The sequence below is a fragment of the Myotis lucifugus genome, unplaced genomic scaffold (genome assembly GCF_000147115.1).
Source record: "Myotis lucifugus unplaced genomic scaffold, Myoluc2.0 scaffold_281, whole genome shotgun sequence".
NCBI lineage: Eukaryota > Metazoa > Chordata > Mammalia > Chiroptera > Vespertilionidae > Myotis > Myotis lucifugus.
In genome coordinates this window covers 1124480-1146409 of record NW_005871329.1, presented here as the reverse complement: position 1 = coordinate 1146409, position 21930 = coordinate 1124480, and the positions used below count along the sequence as shown (strand labels likewise).

The 21930-nt window shown below is 42.9% G+C and overlaps 1 protein-coding gene across 1 annotated transcript; it reads left to right on the top strand.

Annotated features, from left to right (window-relative positions):
* Positions 1 to 10059: 10059 nt before the first annotated feature.
* GLYATL3 (glycine-N-acyltransferase like 3) lies at positions 10060 to 20971 on the top strand. Its single transcript, XM_014465208.2, has 5 exons — positions 10060 to 10137; positions 12329 to 12436; positions 13273 to 13399; positions 16471 to 16597; positions 20506 to 20971. The coding sequence occupies exons 1-5, from the start codon at positions 10060 to 10062 to the stop codon at positions 20930 to 20932; spliced, it is 867 nt and encodes a 288-aa protein (XP_014320694.1). The 3' UTR covers positions 20933 to 20971.
* The last annotated feature ends 959 nt before the right edge of the window (positions 20972 to 21930 follow it).

Below are 21930 nucleotides of genomic sequence, written 5' to 3'. Positions count from 1 at the left end.
ACTTGCCAGCGGGGAGCAGGCCTAAACTGCAGTTGGACATCCTTAGCGCTGCTGAGGAGGCAGGAAAGGCTCCCACCACCACTGCTGTACAGGCAGCCATCAGCCTGGCTTGTGGCTGAGCAGAGCTCCTCCCATGTGAGAGCGCCCTGACCACCAGAGGGCAGCTCCTGCATTGAGCGTCTGCCCCCTGGTGGTCAGTGTGTGTCATAGTAACCAGTCATTCCCAGTCCTTCTGCTGTTAGGGTCAGTTTGCATATTACCGTTTTACTATATAGGATAGAGGCCTGGTGCATGGGTGGGGGCCGGCTGGTTTGCCCTGAAGGGTGTCCCGGATCAGGGTGGGGGTCCTGGTTGGGTGCCTGGCCAGCCTGGATGAGGGGATGATGGCTGTTTGCAGCTGGTCACACCCCCTTCAGGGTGGGGTTATCCACTGGGGTGCCTGGCCAGTCTGGGTGAGGGGCTGAGGGCCGTTTTCAGGCTGGTAGGCGACTGAAGCTCCCAACCTCTCCTTTTTTTCTTTTTTTTTATTCTGGGATTTATTCACCTTCTATGGCTGTCACTGGAGCTGAGAACCAGCTTTAGCTCTGAGGCTCAGCTTCAGCTCTGAGACCTCGGCTGCTGAAAGCAGGTATCTGGGCTTTGTTTAGCTTCTATAATTGAAACACTGTTGCAACTCCAGCTCTGAGGCCCGGCTGGCTGAAAGCAGGTTTCTGGGGATTGTTTAACTTCTGTAATTACAACATAGTTGCTTAGAGTGCAGCTCAGAGCTGAGTGGCAGCAGGCGGGGAACCTTGGCTTCCTCCATCACTGGAGCAAGCAAGCCTCCTGTTCGCTTCAGCTGCCTGGCTGCTGGCCGCCATCTTGGTTGGCAGTTAATTTGCATATTGCCCTGATTAGCCAATGGGAAGTGTGTCAGAGGTATGGTTAATTACCATGTTTGTCTATTATTAGATAGGACTAGAGGCCTGGTGCATGATATTTGTGCACTGAAGAGGGGAAGTCCCTCAGCCCAGCCTGTGCCCTCTCGCAGTCCAGGACCCCTCGGGCTTAGGCAGACAGATATCCCCTGAGAGGACCTTAGTGCTGCTGCAGAGGCAGGAGAGGCTCCAGCCACTGGTGCTGTGCTCGCCAGCCGTGAGCCCAGCTTCTGGCTGAGCGGCGCTCTCCCTGTGGGAGCGCACTGACCACTAGGGGGCAGTTCCTGCATTGAGTGTCTGGCCCCTGCTGGTCAGTGTGTGTCATAGCGACCAGTCATTCTGCTGTTTAGGCAATTTGCATATTAGCCTTTTATTATATAGGATAGATAGATTCCAAATAAAGTTAAACATAAACTTAGAATGTCAGTAACAAATAGATTAAATACCAGTAGGAAAGTGGTCAATTCTCAAAGATACATAAATGGCCAATGTGTATTTGGAAGATGTTCACTTTAATGCAAAATAAAACATTTCCACCTATCAGACTAAAAAAGGCTAAAAGGGAAAGTTGCTGAACATACGGGAAAGTGGGTCCCCACTGATGCTGCTGAAGGAAGGAAGGTAAACTGGTGTAATTTGTGTGTGTGAACAGGGTTAGGGGGAGGCAGCTTGTACACATATGTTGCAGAACCTTAGGGTACTGCCAGTCATTAAACATTCTTTATAGGAGCCCTTTCATTTCCCCCAAATCTCAGAGGGGCATATATTTAACAAACAGGTTTTGTTTAAATTTGACCTGCGCTGGAACCTAAAATTAAAGGATTTACTTTCTTCTATTTGGTTGGGTTGAATTTCCTGGCATTCTCTGTTTACCAAAAATAAATGCAGGTGCACCTGTCAAAATTAGTATTTGAATGCAGGTTGGCTTAGTTTCCAAACATAAGACTTCTAAATCCTCTCATGTTTCATTCATTGTCAAGAAATATTCAGCTTTGCGGAAGAGAAAGAGGAAAGAAGGAAGGCAAAAGCAGAGAGAAATTCCAATTTCCCATTTGAACTTTACCATGTCGAAAGTGACTGAGCCCTTTGTGTGTCATAACTAGCTTTTCTTATTAGAAGTTGCTGCCACTGAAGGTGACTTCACTACTAAACCAACGTAGAAATAGTTTCTCTTGGCTTAGATGTTTGCTCTCATTAAAGTGACCTCTGCTGTTACCAAGGCTATGAAATTGCTGTAGCAGCCACATTTAAGATAGATTATAATTAATAAAATTGGACAAAGAGGAAGACGAAAGAGGGCTGTTCCCCAAATTCAGTAAAATGACTCTAGATTGCTTTTTAAAAATGAAGTACTCAGCCCTAGCCAGCTTGGCTCAGTGGATAAAGCGTCAGCCTGCGGACTGAGGGGTCCCAGGTTCGATTCCGGCCAAGGGCACATGCCTGGGTTGCGGGCTCGATCCCCAGTAGCGGGGTGTGCAGGAGGCAGCTGATCAGTGATTCTCTCTCATCATTGGTGTTTCTATCTCTCTCTCCCTCTCCCTTCCTCTCTGAAATCAATAAAGAAATATATTTAAATAAATAAATAAATAGATAGATAGATAGATAAAATGTAAGTACTCATTTTTTAACTAATAGAAACAAATGTGCGTTAGGCATTTCACCATTTCATACCCCCAACGAGGTCTTTAAAATTAGTGTAGGTTTTCATATGAGACAACAGAACCATATAACAATAACAATCATAAAGATGGCTGACATTTACTGATGTGTGCTATGTGCCAGACACTATTCTAAGCCCATTACATGTATAGATACATTTATGCCAGTGTTTAATCCTAATAACATGATGGGGATTAAACCCCATAACAGTTACTATACCCATTCTGCAGGTGACGAACCTGAGGCCTGGGACACTAAGTGACTGTCATAAGATCCTCAGATAGCAAGTGATAGAACCAGAAAGCAAAAAAAGTTGTAATTTTGACTTAGGAATTTGCTGATACACTACAAATAGAAGGGGCTACTGAAGTTGATGTGTAAATCCTGTTAAAAACAATGTACAAGTCTATCTATTTTTCTATGAAAATATGTATTATGGATTTGTTCACTTGGGTTTATAGAAGAAAATCTCTTTAAATTTATCTTGTATTGGTAACCTCCTTTTCCTCCCACTTTTTCCTTGTAAATCCCAGAGTTAAACGTTCAGGTTAGCTTAATGGACATATTTCAAATATAATTATCTTCAACTAATGTTGTTTTCCTGGAAAAGTAATATGCTTTGCCTTATTGGTTACTTTTTCTAATGGCAAAAAGCAACTATTTTAATTAGTTCCGGTGTTTTATAGAGAGCAAAGAACTTTGAAAAAAGAATAGAAGTTTCTGTTTTGGATGCACCAGGAAACAGGATGTAGCCTAAATCTGGGAAGACTTTTATAGATCTCTCTGAGTCCATAAATAATTTGACCCCTAACTTTAAGGTTTTTCCAGTATTGTACTTTATATCTAACGCAGATTCTGTTCTACCAATAACAACTTCTGTTAATTTTTAAATCAATTTTCCTCAAATAATATTTAGAAAAGACTAGTTTTATATAGTATCCTTAGGAACATGCACAGGTATATGTCGCCCTCCATAACATCTTTTTTAAAAAAGTTATCAATATATCAGGATCATAAACACTTATTTTGACATCCAGTAACTGTCATCGAATACAAGTTTTTCAGTCACTTTCAACCACCAATTAGCCAGTGTATTACTTAAAACCAGCATCTTCAAGTAAAAAATGCCCTAACCTACCCCTTCATTTGTAAACAGTATTCTCCCAGGTGATCACATTCAAACTGAAGCAGTCTCCATATGCCTTGGGGACATTTGTATGTTTATTATCCAAGACTCAGGGACTGTGTTGTGTCCTGAGATTCCCATGTAAATGCTTCTGACATTGCAGCCGTTGAGGAAGCAAGTAAAGTGTGAGTGGTTTTTCATTTAACAGAATAGGGTAAAAGAATTAACATTTTCAAAAATACTCTCAATTTTACAAGCATCCTCTTTAGACATTACCCTCTTTAAGCCTTGGAAGCTCAGAGCAGCAAAATTATTATTATTTTTTTTTTAGGATAGATAAAAAAAATGTAAGGGGTCAATATCCACATTATTTTATTGTTCCCCACTTGCCTGTGTCCCATTTCTTGTTATTCTCTTCCATTAAAGCCTGATGGATAGATAGGTTTTGTGTCTAGAGAATGTTCAGATCTAAATCAAAATTAGTACTCAGTGGCTTTTCTTTCCACTGTAAGACTGAATATACAGTAATCAAAAGGAAGAGGTGGCGGGAAACACTGGTGCTGCATTCATGGTAAATCTCACCTGACCACAGAAACTCCTCCCTCTTACAGGTGTGATATTTGCTTTTCTCTCCCTTCTCTGTGCACTAAGGACTAATTAAGGAACGAGGCTTGAGGAAGAAACTCACCATTTGGGGAGAAAGCTGCTGCTGCTTGCCCAGTGAAAAACCTGTTTCAGGCTAGCCGCTCAACAGCAGGTAAGCATTTATTAATGAAAACCCAGGTTTTAATTAATACATTTTAACTAAATGTATTATTTACATTTAAGTATCAAATCATTGATTTTAATGCAAGAATAAATGGGGAAACAGAACGAGGAGAGATGAAATTCAAAAGTGTATAGGGAGAATAAATTTAATTAGATTCGGAGGAAAAGAAGTTTTTTGGGTGTTTTTATTTTTGTTTTTTTTACTCTTAAATTTTGATACAGGGGAAATAAGCACTATGAAATATAGAAGTTTTTGCAAACACATAAGCAGGAATCTTCCTGAACAGATAAGACAGGAATCTTCCTGACTTATCTGACAGGAATAAACAGAAAAACCTATCTGAAAAAAATAATGACTATTTTATTACAAAAGGTGTGTTACTCCATAAACACAGGGACCTTCTGTTTCATTTATTTGTGAGAATTAAAAGTGTCCCAGGAGAGTACCGTGCTTTTATTGTCTAGTTATTATGAATAAAATACTTTAGGTGCCGCAAAGAAACTTCAGTTTCTAAGTTATATGAGCATGATAATTTCCTTCACAAAGACTTCACTTAGTGACTCTGTTGATAAGAGTTTGACTAAGGGATTTACAAACATTTACCTTCCAATTCTGGGCCCCATATTAATTATGGAGACTTTTATAATTGAGTGGTGAGGATATGATAGCCTGATCTTGTAGCTTTCAGAGGTAATAGTTGTCACTATGACTTTCGGATATAATCCAATAATGTGTAAAAAAAAAATTTCTGCACCTATGAGAATTTCTGTATGTTCTTGTGGCCTTTAAAAGCTATCTCTTTAGCCCTGGCCAGTGTTGCTCAGTGATTGGAGTATCAGCCCACACACAGAAGGGTCTGGGGTTCAATTCCTGGTCAAGGGCATGTGCCTGGGTTACACGTTTGATCCCTGGCCCCCAGTCGGGGTGGGGAGGCGACTGGTTGAAGTCTCTCTCACATCGATCTTTATCCCTCTCTTTCTCCCCCCCCCCCCTTCACTCTCTCTAAAAATCAATGGAAAAAATATCCTCGGATGAGGATTAACAAAAAAAAATTTAATTTTTAAAAAACTATCTTTTCATTTAATAAAATAAATATTCTTATGAAGTTCATCACTGTTTACTGAAAGGATATTTTCTAATGTTGTTCATTAATTATAGTATCTTCTTTCTGTGTGAACCCCTGGGAGAAATGTCCCTGATTTTAATGTCATCCTGAACCATTTGTTTGTGAGTTGAAATAGCTGCTTAGTCTAGAAAAGTAGACTAAAGACAGATCAAGAAGGGTTTTGAATATTTAGGAGCTAGAGAGCTGGACCTCATTTAGAGACGGCACAAGTGAACAGTCAAGCAAATGCTGTGGTAAAGACCAGAAGGATAATTCTATGGGAAAGTGAATCATGTAACGACCCATCTTTCTTTCTCTTGGTATTGGCCGCCAGAAAGTTTAGAGTAAGAAAATGGGCTTTCAACCGCAGGTTCAGACATTTGGTGTATGTGCTTGGCTGAGGAGCCAATGGGGCGAAGCTACCATCTGTGGGATTATGACTGAACGCCTCTAAGTCAGAATCCCGCCCAGGCGGAACCATACGGCAGCGCCGCGGGAGCCTTGGTTGGCCTCGGATAGCCGGTCCCCCGTCATCCCCGCCGGCGGGCCGGCCGGTGCGCCCCCGCCGCACGTCGGGACCGGGGTCGGTGCGGAGAGCCCTTCGTCCTGGGAAACGGGGTGCGGCCGGAAAGAGGGCCACCCCCACGCCCTTCACGCAATGCATGTTCGTGGGGAACCTGGCACTAAACCATTCGTAGACGACCTGCTTCTGGGTCGGGGTTTCGTACGTAGCAGAGCAGCTCCCTCGCTGCGATCTATTGAAAGTCAGCCCTCGACACAGGGTTTGTAAAAAATAAAAATAAAAATAAATAAAAAAAATAAAAATTAAAAAAAAATAAAATGGGCTTTCACCTCCTGCAAGTAGTTATTTCTCATTCTCCACAGTCCTTGAGTTCAATAAAGTCAAAGGCAAAATACTGTCTTGGCGAATTTTGAACCAATGGTCCTAGGGAAAATACAGACAGTTATTAGGTTCCTACAAACCTCTGGTCCCAACGTCCACATCAGCAGATCAACAGGTAACCTTGTTTTATGTATATTTCTGTTTAAAGGCATGTGATTTAATATAGATTGTTGATTCATTATCATTGAACTCACAGTCAGGAGCATTATCACTCAGGCCTGAAGGAAGCTTCTCTAATACACGTATTTTCTCCATAAGACACATTATAGCCTTTTTGCACTTAGGCACACTAACCAGCACTTCAGCACTATACTTGGGGTCCATTTTGTTTTATGTTTTTCATTTTTAAAAATTGATTTTAGAGAGAGAGGAAGGGTGAGGGGGGGGAAGAGAGAGAAACATGAATGTGAGAAAGAAACATATATTGGTGGCCTCCCATAAGGCATCCTGACCAGGAATCAAACCCACAACTTGGGCATGTGTCCTGACCAGCAATCCAGCCCATGACCCTTTAGTGCACGGGGATGACGTTCCAACCAACTGAGTCACACTGGTCAGGGCACAGGGGCCATTTTAAACAGTAAAATCACCAACAAAAAAGCAAAAAAAAGGCAAAGAAAAGTAAACACTGGCACTCAATAGACACATAAAAGACTTTTTTACAGCATGAGAGCTGGAACAAAAAGTCACCTTCTTCAACTTTACCTGAAAATGTGGGTTATTAGGTGACTCAAATGTGTTACTGCTCTGCACAATTGACTGCAAAAGCACTGTCAGTATTGATGTGGGGGATACACATACATGAGCAAGCAGGTGAATTTACAAACACGGAATCCACATATAAAAAGGATCAACTCTACGTGTAAGGCTCATTCTCCATATGCTTTGCCTGCTGACCTCTCTCTTGACTGACTCCATGTTACTTTATTTTTAATATGTTTTTTAAAATATATTTTTATTGATTTCAGAGAGGAAGGGAGAGGGAGAGAGAGATAGAAAGATCAATGATGAGAAAGGATCACTGATTGGCTGTTTCCTGCACATCCCCCACTGGGGTTGAGCCCGCAACCCAGGCATGTACCCCTGACTGGAATCAAACCAGGGACCTTTCAGTCCGTAGACCGATGCTCTATCCACTGAGCCAAACTGGCTAGGGCTTGAATATGTTTTCATTGATTTTTAGAGAGAGAGGAAGGGAAAAGGATAGAGAGAAACACCGATGAGAAACATTATCGGTCGGCTGCCTCCTGCATGCCACATACTGGGGCTCTAACCCCCAACCCAGGCATGTGCCCTGACTGGGAATTGAACCAGTGACCTCTCGGTTAATGGGTGGATGCTCAGACACTAAACAACACCAGCTTGGCATTCATGTTACTTTGGTACCTCTGTTTTCTCCCTTGCCTGAATTTTATTTTATATTTTACCGATGCTTATAAGTGGTTTTAGATCAGCGGTTCTCAACCTGTGGGTCACAATCCCTTTGCGGTCGAACGACCCTTTCACAGGGGTCGCCTAAGGCCATCCTGCATATCAGATATTTACATTATGATTCATAAGATTAGCAATATTACAGTTATGAAGTAGCAACGAAAATAATTTTATGTGCCCTAACCGGTTTGGCTCAGTGGATAGAGTGTCAGCCTGCGGACTGAAAGGTCGCAGGTTCGATTCCAGTCAAGGGCATGTACCTAGGTTGCGTGCACATCCTCAGTAGTGGGTGTGCAGGAGGCAGCTGGTGGATGTTTCTCTCTCATCGATGTTTCTAACTCTCTATCCCTCTCCCTTCCTCTCTGTAAAAAATCAATAAAATATATATTTTTTAAAAAAGTAATAATTTTATGGTTGGGTCACAACATAAGGAACTGTATTTAAAGGGCCAGAAGGTTGAGAACCACTGTTTTAGATCCTTTGGGGAACAAACCAGGCAAAGAGTAAGCTTAGGATTCCTCCTCTTTGCTCTAGCTACTGTGCTGTATATTGGGATATAAAAGGATCTCTATACATCAAACCTAATAAGAGATACATGATCAACTTCCCTGTGAAGTGATATTTCATTTTCTCCCAAAAGGCCTGGAATTAAAATATATTAATGTGTTTAATGAAGAAGTTAAAGTTTTATTTAGAGGTGACACAAGGGAGTGAAAAAGTGAGCAGATACAAGGGTGAGGAGATAGTGGCTACACTTCTTTCTTTGTTCAACCTGAACTCTGGAAACTTGATTTTTTTCAAAGTTTCTAATATGGCCCAGACTATTATCTGATGCTGCCTTGACCCTTCGTTCTCTTCGGACTCCGACAGAGAATGCAAACACGTCACGTGCCCACTCACTGACCTGGAGCCAGCTCAGTCATCAGAAACATGCCTCTTCGCAGCTCAGAGTCTCGTAAACAACATGACAGGGTTTTATACAGTGGACTGAAGTAAATCACCATCGAACACTCCGAGTACCTTATGGCCACACAGAGATGCCCCGTGGGAAATGTGTTGCGAAGGAATAATCCACCACAATCCCAGAAGACCTGGTTCCCAAGTCTCCTGAGCTTTCTTTGCCTTCCGAGTGCCTGGCTGTGAAGATGAGGTGCAAAAGTTCTGCTACATCTATAATAATAAAAGTGTAATATGCTAATGAGACCCGACAGCCGAACAGCGGAACGACCATCCAGACGACCTTCCAGACAACCTTCCGGGCAAAGCCAGGGCTGCAAGGGCCAAGCCCTTTGCACAAATTTCATGCATTGGGCCTCTAGTTGAATATAAAATATAAATATATGCTATATTTTTAATCTAGTCAAGACCTGACTGTAATGTTGAGGGAAAAGTTTTCTTGGGGCATAAGAACAGGAGATTGGAGCCTCCAAATCTAGAAAATATAATTGCATCAGAATGGGTGAAGCTGTATACATTATTTATAGGCTTTTCTGGTTGTTATTGTTCCTTAATTTTATCTGACTGAAAGGAGCCTTTGCTCACACAGGATTCTTCATCTGCAATCTAGCTGTTCCTCTCCAAATTGTTCCTCACAACCACCTGATAGCTGAGCCCCTCGGGTCTTTGTACCCCATTGTGAAGAGTCTTACCCTGAGCTTCACATCAGCCATTCAACAACTCCTTGGAATGTCCCTTACTATGTGCCGGGCCCCGTGGTAGGTGCTGGGGAGACGGTGCAGCCCAAAGCAGACCTGGACCCTTCCTTCCTGTATCTCACAGTCTACTTGAGAAAGACTTCAATCAAAAGAAACACACATACATGTAAATTTACAACTGCTATTGTATCCTGAAGGAGGCGTGCAGAGTTCTATGCATGTGTAAATGATGAAGACTTTACCCATGGAGATACATCTTTCCAGAATCAGGTCATTAACACTTTCCATTTCTAGGTGTTCTCTGATTTACCCATCCCAGGGCCTCCCTCACCTCCTCCTTCCCTCTTCAGGGGGAGCAATGGTATTCAGAATCACAGCCAGGGAAAACAGGGTTTCCAGGATGCTCCTAGGTGGATTCATTGCTAACAGGCAAAAGTGAAATGTATACCTTCACGTTTCTACTAGGTGTGGAGCTGCTGGAGCTCTGGAGAAGATGCTGGTGCTAAACTGTGCTACCAAATTACTGACCCTGGAAAAAGTGCTGAAGGGTCACTTTCCCGAATCACTCAAGGTACTGTGCCGTTGAGTTTTGTTGTATTGCTCTATTGTCTTGATCTGTGGAAATAATGTCCAACTGGTGGCTGTTTCCCAAAGTTTCCAGTGATAAGACTCTGGGGCTCTTGTTAAATACACAGCTCCCGCTCCCCACTTGCTAGAGACGGAGTCAATGGTTGTGGGTATGACCCAGATAATTATATTCCTGACAGTCACTTTAGATGACTCCCAGGAAAATTTAAGTCATGCTGGACTAGATTGTTTTTAAGGTAAATTTGAGTTCTAAATGTTTTTAAATGGCAAGTGGGTATGGACTGGTTGGCATTACTGGTAAGAATGTGTACTAGGTACACAGTGGAACTGAAGTTTAGGGGTTGTTATAAATTCCTTTCCTGTTTATTTCAAAAGCTTTATTTCTGGAGTATTTTCAGTGGTTTTCTTGGTCATCTAGCTGGTGTTGCTAAGTGGTTAGAGCATTGACTGCACACCAAGGGCCGTGGGTTTGATTCCTGGTCAAGGACATGTACTTGGGTTGCAGGTTTGATCTCTAGCCCCGGTCGGGGTGGGTGCGGAAGGCAACCAATCTATGTGAGAGACACGCTGATGTCTCTCTCTCCCTCTCTTCCTTCCTCCCTTCCACTCTCTTGGGAAAAATATCCTTGGGTGAGGATTTAAAAAAAAAAAAAGTGCACATACTGTACATACTTACACAGCTCAGTGAATTCACAAAGCGATTACCTGAATAACCTCCACTCCAAGAAAAAACATGATTTGAGAGGCTGCCCCTCCCACCATCAGTGCTCCTCTCCAATCCTACCTTTCCCTGCTCCCCCAAAGTAACCACTGTCCTGACTTCTAAAGCCATCATTTAGTTTTGCATGTTTTTTAATATACATTGGATCACAGAGGAAGTATCTTTACCACCACACTTTTTCTACTCTAGAAGCACACAGAACATATGAGAGTTGTTTTGTAGGACAGACATCTTTGATTTTTAGTGGAGAAAAAAATGTGAAAGGCCACAGAGAATTCCAATATTATTATTCAGTATTGTTTAGTCAAAAAGCATGTGAGTCCTAGCCAGTTTGGCTCAGTGGATAGAGCGTTGGCCTGCAGACTGAGGGGACCCGGGTTGGATTCTGGCCAGGGGCACATGCCCAGGTTGCGGGCTCAATCCCCAATAGGGGAAACCATTTTGATAAACTTATTACTCTGTAGTATATGTAAGATCAGCAGACCAGTAGGGGGCGTGCAGGAGGCAGCCAGTCAATGATTCTCTCCCATCATTGATGTTTCTTTCTCTCCCTCTCTGAAATCAATAAAAATACATTTTAAAAAAAAAAAGCATTTGAGCGTGGCTAGTGGGGCTCAGTGGTTGAGCATCAAATCGAGCCTATGAACCAGAAGATCACGGTTCGATTTCAGGTCGGGGCACATGCCTGGGTTACAGGCTCCATCCCCAATAGAGGGCATGCAGGAGGCAGCCAATCAATGATTCTCTCTCATCATTGATGTTTCTATCTTTCTCTCCCTCTCCCTTCCTCTCTGAAATCAATAAAATATATATATTTTTTTAAAAAGCATTTGATCAGCTGTGTCAGGCTCCATAGATGTCATAATGAATGAGACATCGTTGCAGTCCTCAGGGAATACTTGCAGAGCCTTGCTCCATCAAATCTGATATACAGGGATGTGTTTTGGGCTTATTTGGGGGGGGTGTATTTCACTATCTTGTGATGTTGAATTGTAACTCAGGGTGGAAGGAGTAGTTGCACTTCACAGGTTATTTTTAGATAGTATAATACACCCCAAAAGCAGTGAGCATCAAAATTACCTGTGGAACTTCTAAAAGATGTATGAGCCCTAAATCCATAGATTCTGATTCATTCAATAATCTTTATTGCTAACCTATGTGCCTAGCACCCACCTAGTAAGCCTATTGATTTAGTACCTCTCCTGGTTGTACTGCGAAGCACTAAGTCCAGGGAGAGTTTTCTTAAGCTTTCATAGACTTTTTAGCAGTTTTCATGTGCGCTGATGAAATAACAACGGGGAAGTGTATATGTATGTATGTATGTTGTGTGTATATTTATAATATCTGCTTTGAGGGCCATAATTCTATGGTAAAACCAGAGGTGAAAAGGGTAATATGCAACTGAAACAGCCGGTGATGCCGTTGACCTGTCTCTCTGGGTCCTCTGGCTCAGGTTTATGGAGCAGTGATGAACATAAATCGCGGGAACCCCTTTCAAAAGGAAGTGGTATTGGACTCATGGCCAGACTTCAAAGCTGTCATCACTCGGCGGCAGAAAGAGGTACAGTGTTGCAAGGCAAAACAATAAGAGTTGGCATCAACTAGAAAGAACAGATTAGGTAAAGGGGATATTATAATCATCACAGCCAAATACTTTAGCTTACAAAGCTACACATTTCATCCTTGGCTGCTAATTTGACTGTCTTTCGAGTATCGGACGTATGGAAAACCTCTAGCCTAAACGCGTTCAATAAACTATGCCTTTAGTGTTTCATTCATAATCTCTAGAAGCAGAAAGCATGCATATTGCACACACCAGTGTTTTTGCTGGGTTGATGATTCCGTATGATGATGGGGACTTGTGGTCATGCGTGTGAATATGGAAGAACACTGAAAAAGACAGTGTCTGCCCCCTTCTGCCTCTGGGACCAAAGAGAGGCTCAAGTCACCAAAGATGTGCTGCCGTGACCACATTAGGACAGTTCTGAGAGTTCTATTTAATTCTGATCGGCGGGTCCCTGGAGTTACACCCTTTCTATTTTCACAAATAAATTACAAATCCTGGAACTACGTGAAATAAATGTAAAACCTCCCTGATGCTAGAAGAGATAGTCAAACAAAGGCTCTGAGTGTCTGTGCCTTCCCTCACTACAGGGTATTCGCCACATTCCCACATAGCCACTGTTTACTGGTGACTGACTTTGCTAATGGAAATTACCTAGCCACGCACAGCTAACGGTACCCGCGCCACCTAAGATTTCAGTGAGCTAGCCCAAAGGTTTCCTTAAACAAGTGGTGGCCAACCTTTCAGACCTCACGGACCACCAGTAGTCCGTGGACCACCAGTTGGCGACCGCTGATAGAGGATGCGTATTTATGATGTGTCTTCTGACCCAGGCTGAGACAGATAACCTGGACCATTACACAAACGGCTATGCTGTGTTCTACAAGGATGTGAGAGCTTACCGACGGCTGCTGGAAGAACGTGACGTTATCAACTGGGACCAGGTTTTCCACATACAAGGTGAGGTCAAGGGCAAGACACTAGGTCATTGTTAAATCCTTTTAGTCGCATATATCAGATAGACAGATATGCGTATTTCACATTTATGCTATATATACACATATATGCACAAACACATGTCTATGCATTTTATATATTTTACAATTCATGTATTGCAGTTTTATAAGAAAACTTATTTTTACTGGTACTCCTAATGAGGCTTGGCTTTGGGGGTAGGTAGAGGCCATTTAAATGGGCTGCGTTTAAGTGATTTTTTTTACTGTTATGTAACAGGGATATCAGGGAGTATCAGCATATTTTTCCTTATTACTCTGAACCCTTTGCTGTTACAGCCTTTTAAAATAACTCTAATTTCAATCTAAGCCAACAGGTAAGCTTTTCTTCTTTCTGAAGCAAATACTAATGAAAGGACAAAGTGGGACTGCCCTACTGGGAGTGACCACAGAAATGCCAGAAATGTCCTGACTCCCCCAGCCACCACCCGAGTGGACCAGTGAAGTTCCAGGAATACAGCTAAGGTCCACATTAGGCTATACCATAGAATGCTCCTTATGCGCCGCCCTTGACCAATCAGGAGGTAGCGGGGTATGGTTTAGGCCTAGGAATGTGTTAGTCACTTCCTGCCCATTGTGCTGTAAGTCCCTGCTGTAAGATCCTGCTGAAAAACCCTGGAATAAAACCCTGACCTGAAACTAACCAATCACTGTTACCCACGTCACTCACCTAAGCCCACCCAAATGACTAGCCCTATATAACCTTTGTTCTCTGGGGGCTCTCTCTCTCTCTCTCTCTCTCTCTCTCTCTCTCTCTCTCGCATCCTGCCGCTGCATCTGTAAGGAGGGTAGAGGAGCCAAGCCCGGGCTTGAATAAAGGCTCTTTGCTTTTGCATCGGACACGGCTCCCTGGTGGACTGTCTTTGGGGATCTTGAAATCTGGGCATAATACTAGTAATTCTAGAAAGGGCTAATCTGCTAACCTGCCTAGTATATCCTGAAATGACTTTATAAGGAAAGAACATATGTGAACTCCCAGGATATAATTGTGTGACCACCAGTGCTACTGGAAGACTGTAGGCCAAGGTAGAAGAAGCAGGTTAAAAATTTCTGATAGTTTGGATGGACAGTTTATGCTTCAGGGTATCACTTACTGTTTCAATTTTTCATAATGTTTGGGGGTTAATACAGGCGATGAAGTTACTGTTTGTAACCGTTCCAGTGAAATGAGTTCCTTAAGCCTTTGACATTGAAGGCAGGAATTCCCATGTTAGAAATGTGAAGTCTGGTCATTTTTTTCAGTCACATACAGCTGACGCCCTTTCACGAGTTTTCCTTGTGTCCATCTATGAACAATGACCAACGCATATTCATAATCTAAGGAGGTGGATGTTGTATGAAACCCATTTGCAAATGCTCAGAGAGACCTTATGGAGGACGTTCTAATCATCCCTTGCCTTTACAAATTTACCCGATACGCTGGTTAGAAGGGAGACATGCTTTTACTAACTGTCTAGTCAATTCAGAAAAATGTCCTCCCCAGTATTAATTTAGTGTGGAAATGAGCATACCTCTTCCTTGGTGTGAGAAATCATGGCTGTAATTGGGTGGATACTGGTGCTATAGGCCTACTATCTTCAAATCACCTGAATCGAGCATTACGGAGAGAACATCCCTGTAATTGCCAATATTCTTTTTCCCAAAGGCCTAGCTGATAGCCACGAGTCAGTTACAGTCATCTAGATGGACTCATCCCCTATTCCTGAAGGCTTGGTGGGGACAGACGTGAATTAATAGCACCTAATAGAGCTGGAGTGGCGAAGGCCCCTCACTCAGCATGTAAGTCAGTGCAGGTATTACCCGTGGCTTCTGACGTGGGGGAGAGAGAAAGAGAAACATTGATTTGTTGTTCCACTTATTGATGCATTCATTGGTTAATTCTTGTATGTGCCCTGACTGGGGATGAAACCCATAACCTTGGTGGATCGGGGTGATGCTGAAATCAACTGAGCTACCAGGCCAGGGCTAATCTGACTTTTGGAAAGAACTGGTTCAGTCTAACTCAGGAGAAAGAAATTCTGTTTGAACTACCATCCCTACCTTTAGTTAGCACTACCTCTTATTTCCCCTCAGATAGTATTTTGAACTACTCAGATCTAATTCAGTGTTATCATGTGGGATGCTAGCCAGCCACAGCATCTATAATGTTGATAGTAGGAACTTGAAGACTTCCTTATCTTTTCTTAGACTGAACTCCCTGAGGGAGGAGCCAAGGCTTAGGTATCAGACTGAGTTCAACATGACTTAACTGTTGTGTCTTCGTCGAGAGGAAGTTGCTTACTAAGAGGAGGAAACAACCATTAGACATGGAAGGGAGCGGGAAAGTCAATGTCCAGAGGACTCCATCCATCAGGACGCCGACGGGAAAGGACAGAGCCGGTGGGGATTTGGAGAAGCAGAGCCAGTCAGGCCTAGTAAGCAGAAGCGAGGCTGCCATCCTGTGAGCTGTCAGAACAGACCGGGCCACTCTTCTGCCCTACTGGGAAGCAGTGCCCAGGACAAGTACTGACTAGAGAGTTGCAGGTCATAGAGGATCACTATGGTAAACGCAAGGGATCGGCCGAGTTAAGCTCCGGGTAACTCTCACCAACACTGAGTTTATACCTGGATATTTCTGCAGCAAGCATTACGCCATGAGGCTGGAAGGGAGAATTCCATGCCAAATAAATCTAAGCTCTTTACACTCCCAGCTGCCATAACATGTCTCTTCCCTGATCAGTCTGAGAAGTCAGAGAAATCAAAATGCCCACAGGACATTCCAAATGCCTAGGGAATGTCTCCCTCAGAAGACTCCACGAACATTCATGATCCCCAGGGGCAACATGATATAGGAATTTGAAAATCCTGCACTAAGTTTGAAAATCAGATAGGGGGTAGTTATAATGATCCATATGTAAATACACAGTGGTTAGGATCATGCACGGAGGTATTGATGATAATAGGTTCACTGCAAGGAATTTCCTTTTTGTGGCCTCAGATAAAATGCCTGCGGCTTTCCTTATGTCTTTCCATATACAGGGCTGCAGCGTGAGTTGTATGACGTTTCCAAAGCTGTTGCCAACTCCAAGCGGTTGGATGTGAAGCTAAGTTCCAGCAAGGCGGTCCGTTTGTCTGTGGTGTCAGCTCCGCCAGACACCAGTCTCCTGTATGTAAATCCAGTTTCTGCTTTTGGGATAGGACTTAGTGCTATGGAAGTACCAAGAGTGGTACCTGGAGTACTTAGTAAGGAATATTTAGGTACCTTGAATTGGGGCTATTGAGGCTAAATTTGAGTGTGAGTGTGTGTGTGTGTGTGTGTGTGTTTACTCTTTTCCTTTCTGCTGCACTTGACTGCTCATAATTTCCTACAAAATCGAATCAGTGTCTTTGTTCATAGTAACGAATGAACTCAGGAGTCCTGCATTTTCACTGTATACACATAAAAGTCAGTCTTTGATCTCCTTCCCCCAAATAATTCTAAATAGCTTCTGTTGTCTGAGCCCAAGGTGGTGGTGGTGGTTGTTTTGTTGTTTCGGGGACGAGGGTGTGTAACTGAGCCGTGTGGAGCTCTTACAGGCCAGGCACTAGATGTTTTCAATAGATTACCACGTGAATCCTTTCTACAACCCTACGAAGCAGCACTATTATCATTCCCTTTGAACAGACAAAGTAACACACAGGAGTGAACTGTAGAGCCAGGAAACAAATCCCACAAAGCCTGATCCGAGTCCAATCCTTCCAAACACGTGTTGGTTCACATCTGCATTCTTACTTTCTTCTTGCTTTGGAGCCCCTGTTCTGTCATTTACCAGTTACCTTCCCTTTTGCTTCATCTTTCTGAGCCTCAATCAATTTCTTCTTCTTGAAAATTAATCTATAATATCTTCCTTACCTGTTTTTCATAAGTAAATGAGACATGATACTTGAAAAGTACCCAGCTTGGTGAATGTTAGTTTTCTTCACTTGTATGAAATATGTTGAAGGAATTATTGAACAGAACAAGACTAAACCTAAACAAGAATGGATACTTTTAAGTTACATAAAGCAACTGGACTTTACTTTTTAAAAATATATATATACTTTTAAAAAATTGATTTAAGAGGGGAAGGGAGAGGGAGAGAGAGATAGAAACATCAATGATGAGAAAGAATCATCAATCGGCTGCCTGCTGCATGCCCCCTACTGGGGATCGAACTCACAACCCGGGCGACCAGGAATTGAACCATGACCTCCTGGTTCATAGGTTGATGCTCAACCACTGAGCAACACCAGCCAGGCTGGACTTTACTTTTTTTTCCCCCCAGTTATGAAGATTTTCAAACACATACAAAAGGTACAGAGAGTAGTATAATAAACCTTCCCATCAATATGTGACTTGTCTTATTTTATCTATACCCCTTTCTACTCTTCCCACCCTTGGATTATTCTGAAGGAAATTTTCCAGATATTATCGATTATTCTTAAACATTCTAATATATATCTCCAAATGAGATATATATGTCTGTTTGGGCTCAGACAACAGAGGCTATTTAGAATTATTTGGGGAAGGAGGATGTCAAAGAATGATTTTTATATGTAAACAGTGAAAAGATAAGGATTCTTAAAAATTTACTAATATCACTTGTCTGACAGGACAGTGATAGACTAGGAAGACTCACAGGACTCAATATATATTGTCATTTATCACAATGAAAGGATACAAATCAAAATCAACAAAGGAATAAGATGCTTTGGCAAAGTCCAGAGGACACCAGGCCCAAGCTTCCCAGAGTCCTTTCCTGGTGGAATCACATGGAATAAGTAATTTCCCCAGCAATGAGCACGACAGCATGTGATCGGGCTTTTATTACAGGCACCCTCTGCCTAGAGTATGCCAATTTCCTAGAATCCCAGCAGAAAGCAGGTGTTCAGCATAAACCACATTGACTGTGCAAACAGTCAGGCACAGCGAGCCATGCATATCAGTTCCGGAAATGGCAGGGGCCCTCCAGAAATTCACATTGCCAGACACCAGCCAATGGCCAACCTGGCAACCTATCATTGTAATTGTAGCGGCCTCAAGTCTGCTGTCTTAACCCTTGCCTGTACAATACCTTGCATTTTGTTAACAATATTTTCTTAAAGTCAAATAACCAGTTAGTAGTCACATTTCCTAAACTATCATGATGTTTAGCAGTTTGTTTTGAATAAGCATCTAAATAAGGTTCATACATTGCAATTGGTTAATATCTCTCTTAACATATAGGTTCCCCTTTCATTTCATTTTATATTTCTTACATTACTTTTTGTTAAAAACAAACAAACAACAAAAACAAAAACAGGCTATTTGTCCTTTAGAGTGTTAGGGTTTTCCACAGTCTGTTTACTGTCATATCCCAGAGGTATTATTTAAAATTTTCCTCTATCCCCATCCAGGCCTTTTAAAATCAGTTTTTGACTTAAATTGCTCCCTTCTGCATGGGAAGTTAGACAATTTGTCTTTAACAGAGTCATCACCCAAATGTGTGTGCTGTATTTAGGGTACCCTGTCCTTCAGGTACAAGGTCATGGTCTCTAGTATAACCACGGAAGCACTTGGCTAGTCTTAGCAATGTTTTTATTTAAAGTTCACTTTCGAAACTTAAATATAAAAATTCTATTAAGCCAGTTATTGCTTGTATTTATTTACTTTTTTACCCCTGCTCAGGGTTAGGTAATTGTCCCAGTGCCAGAGCCCACGGATGTCTGGGATGTGGGCTAACCCTGCAGAACTAATGAAAAGAAAACACACGCTTGGGCTTTGTAAAGAAGATCTTAGCTAGAATGACGTTACCAGTCTCTCAGCAGTCACTGGGGATGGCCTCACCACATGGGTGACTCAAGAACTAAAGCAAATTCTGAAACACAACCAGCCCCATATGTTTTCAACCAAATAACCCATCTTGGCTCTTAGAAATGGCGCCAATTCTTACCTTTTTTCTTTACCTTAATGCCATGAGATGTTAGGCCTTTTTCCAAACCTTTTAGGGGAAGGTCTGGAAGATGTAGAATTGTTTTATCATCATTGATTTTTAGAGACAGGAAGGGAGAGAGAGAGAAACATCATTGATTTGTTGCTCCCCACGTATGCCCCTCCTGGGGACTGACCCCGCAGCTTGGGTATGTGCCCTGACAGGGAATTCAAGCTGCCACCTTTGGGTGCTCAGGACGATGCTCCAACCAACTGAGCCAGACCGGCCAGGGCAGAACTAGCATTTTTTGAGCATCTACATATGCCATAAGTTTGTATTTTTTTTCTGGGCATGGATGCATCAAGATACAAGTTCTATCCTAAAACATTTTTTAAATATACTTTTATTGATTTCAGAAAGGAAGGGAGAGAGAGAAAGAGAGAAACAACAATAATGATAGAGAATCATTGATCAGCTGCCTCGTACATGCCCCACACTGGGGATGGAGCCCATAACCTGGGCATGTGCCCTGACAGGAATCAAACCATGACCTCCTAGTTCAGTGATGGCGAACCTTTTGAGCTCGGTGTGTCAGCATTTTGAAAAACCCTAACTTAACTCTGGTGCCGTGTCACATATACAAATTTTTTGATATTTGCAACCATAGTAAAACAAAGATTTATATTTTTGATATTTATTTTAAATATTTAAATGCCATTTAACAAAGAAAAATCAACCAAAAAAATGAATTCGCGTGTCACCCCTGACACGCGTGTCATAGGTTCGCCATCACTGTGACCTAGTTCATAGGTCGAGACACTCAACCACTGGGCCACACCAGTTGGGCTTTTTTATAAACCAAAAGATTAGGGGCCCAAGAATCAGGTCTTTTCAAGGCTTCAGGGCATAAAATTAGAAGGAAAGACATCAATTGGAAATAATGAGTATTTTGTCCTATCAGAAATGAAATTCTGCAAGAGGTTTGTGAATGGGGGAGAGGTGGAATCTAACTCATTGACAATGTCTTCGTATTTGTTAGGCCCTATCTCTGGGATGGCGTCTCCCTTTAACTCAGTCTACAAAGAGGAGAAGTTGTTGGAAGTCACCCTGAGTTCCCACCTCTTCTCCTGTCCTTTTCTTCTAGAAGGACTTCTCCCCCTCGACTCACCTACCTGAGTGTAGCGGATGCTGATCTGCTCAACCGGACCTGGTCGCGGGGCGGCAATAAGCAGTGTCTCCGGTACATCGCCAACCTCATCTCCTGCTTCCCCAGCGTGTGTGTCCGCGATGAGAAGGGGAGCCCGGTCTCTTGGTCTATCACAGACCAGTTTGCCACCATGTGCCACGGCTACACCCTGCCGGAGCATCGCAGGAAAGGGTACAGCCGGCTGGTGGCCTTAACCCTGGCCTGGAAGCTGCACAGCCGGGGCTTCCCCGCGCAGGGCAACGTCCTCGATGACAACGTGGCCTCCATAAGCCTCCTGAAGACCATCAAGGCCGAGTTCCTGCCTTGTCGCTTCCACCGGCTCATTCTCACCCCGGCAGCTTTGTCCAGCCAAGTTCACCTCTAGCCCAGCGAAGCAGCAGGCATCATCTTCCGTCCCCTGAGGATTCACAGCCTCCTTAACTGCCAGTGAAGAGAAAAGGAAAACTGGGATCAGGAGAATCCTGGAGAAAACATGCAGGCTCAGCCTGACAAGCCTTAACTAGCCCTGTCTCGGGTTTTTACAATCAATAACCAGAAAATAAATAGATAGATAGATGATAGATAGATAGATAGATAGATAGATAGCCGGGGTCAGGGGTTGCTGCAGCTGTAACAGAGGGGATGACCCTCCTGTGGGATCCACCGCAGGAGAAAGGTCCTGAAACCAGCAGTTCTCAGCGCAGAAGCAGAAATGACAGCAGGAGGACAATGATTTAACACGGGAGCGTGTGGCTACTGCTTTCTACCTGCCTGGGCTTCCGCTCTGAATTCTCACAACCACACCAGTTCCCTGGTAACATTAACCTGGGCCCACACTGCTCTGTCTCCCCAAACGCAGTGCCTACCACCTCTGACCCAGTTCTCTGTGGACTGTTCTGTTTTTTCGTCTTGAATTCCTGGCTCTTCACTTCTGCCTATGACTCTAGCCTAGAGTTCTTCCCTGGGAGTATTGGGAGGCAGTGGTTCTCACACCTGATACAGAGGGCTGGTTACAACACAGCCTCTCCCCCACAGGAGTCTGGGGGGCCTGAGAATGTGCATTTCTAACAAATTCCCGCCGCTTAGTCGCCTTGGATGGGGGAAGGCAGATATGGGCATTTTAATGCCAGAAATAGATGATGTCAGCATAGGACTGGACCTTACCTATCACCTATTCCAGCCTCCTCGTCTATAATTTGCTTTCTCTTAAGAAACTACGATGCATATATAGATGTGAATGTGGATATGCAGATGCGCATATAAACATACATATACACACACTCATAAATATATAAGTATTTTTCTTTCATATTTTCTGCATATAAACTCAGAATTGTGATGAGATAATACATTCTAATTCTCTCGTTGCATATGAAGAATTTG

Coding starts and splice junctions, on each gene's coding strand:
- GLYATL3 (XM_014465208.2), top strand. CDS start 10,060: ATGCTGGTGCTAAACTGTGCTACCAAATTACTGACCCTGGAAAAAGTG. Junction 12,437..13,272: donor TCACTCGGCGGCAGAAAGAG/GTACAGTGTTGC, acceptor CTTCTGACCCAG/GCTGAGACAGATAACCTGGA. Junction 13,400..16,470: donor CCAGGTTTTCCACATACAAG/GTGAGGTCAAGG, acceptor TTCCATATACAG/GGCTGCAGCGTGAGTTGTAT.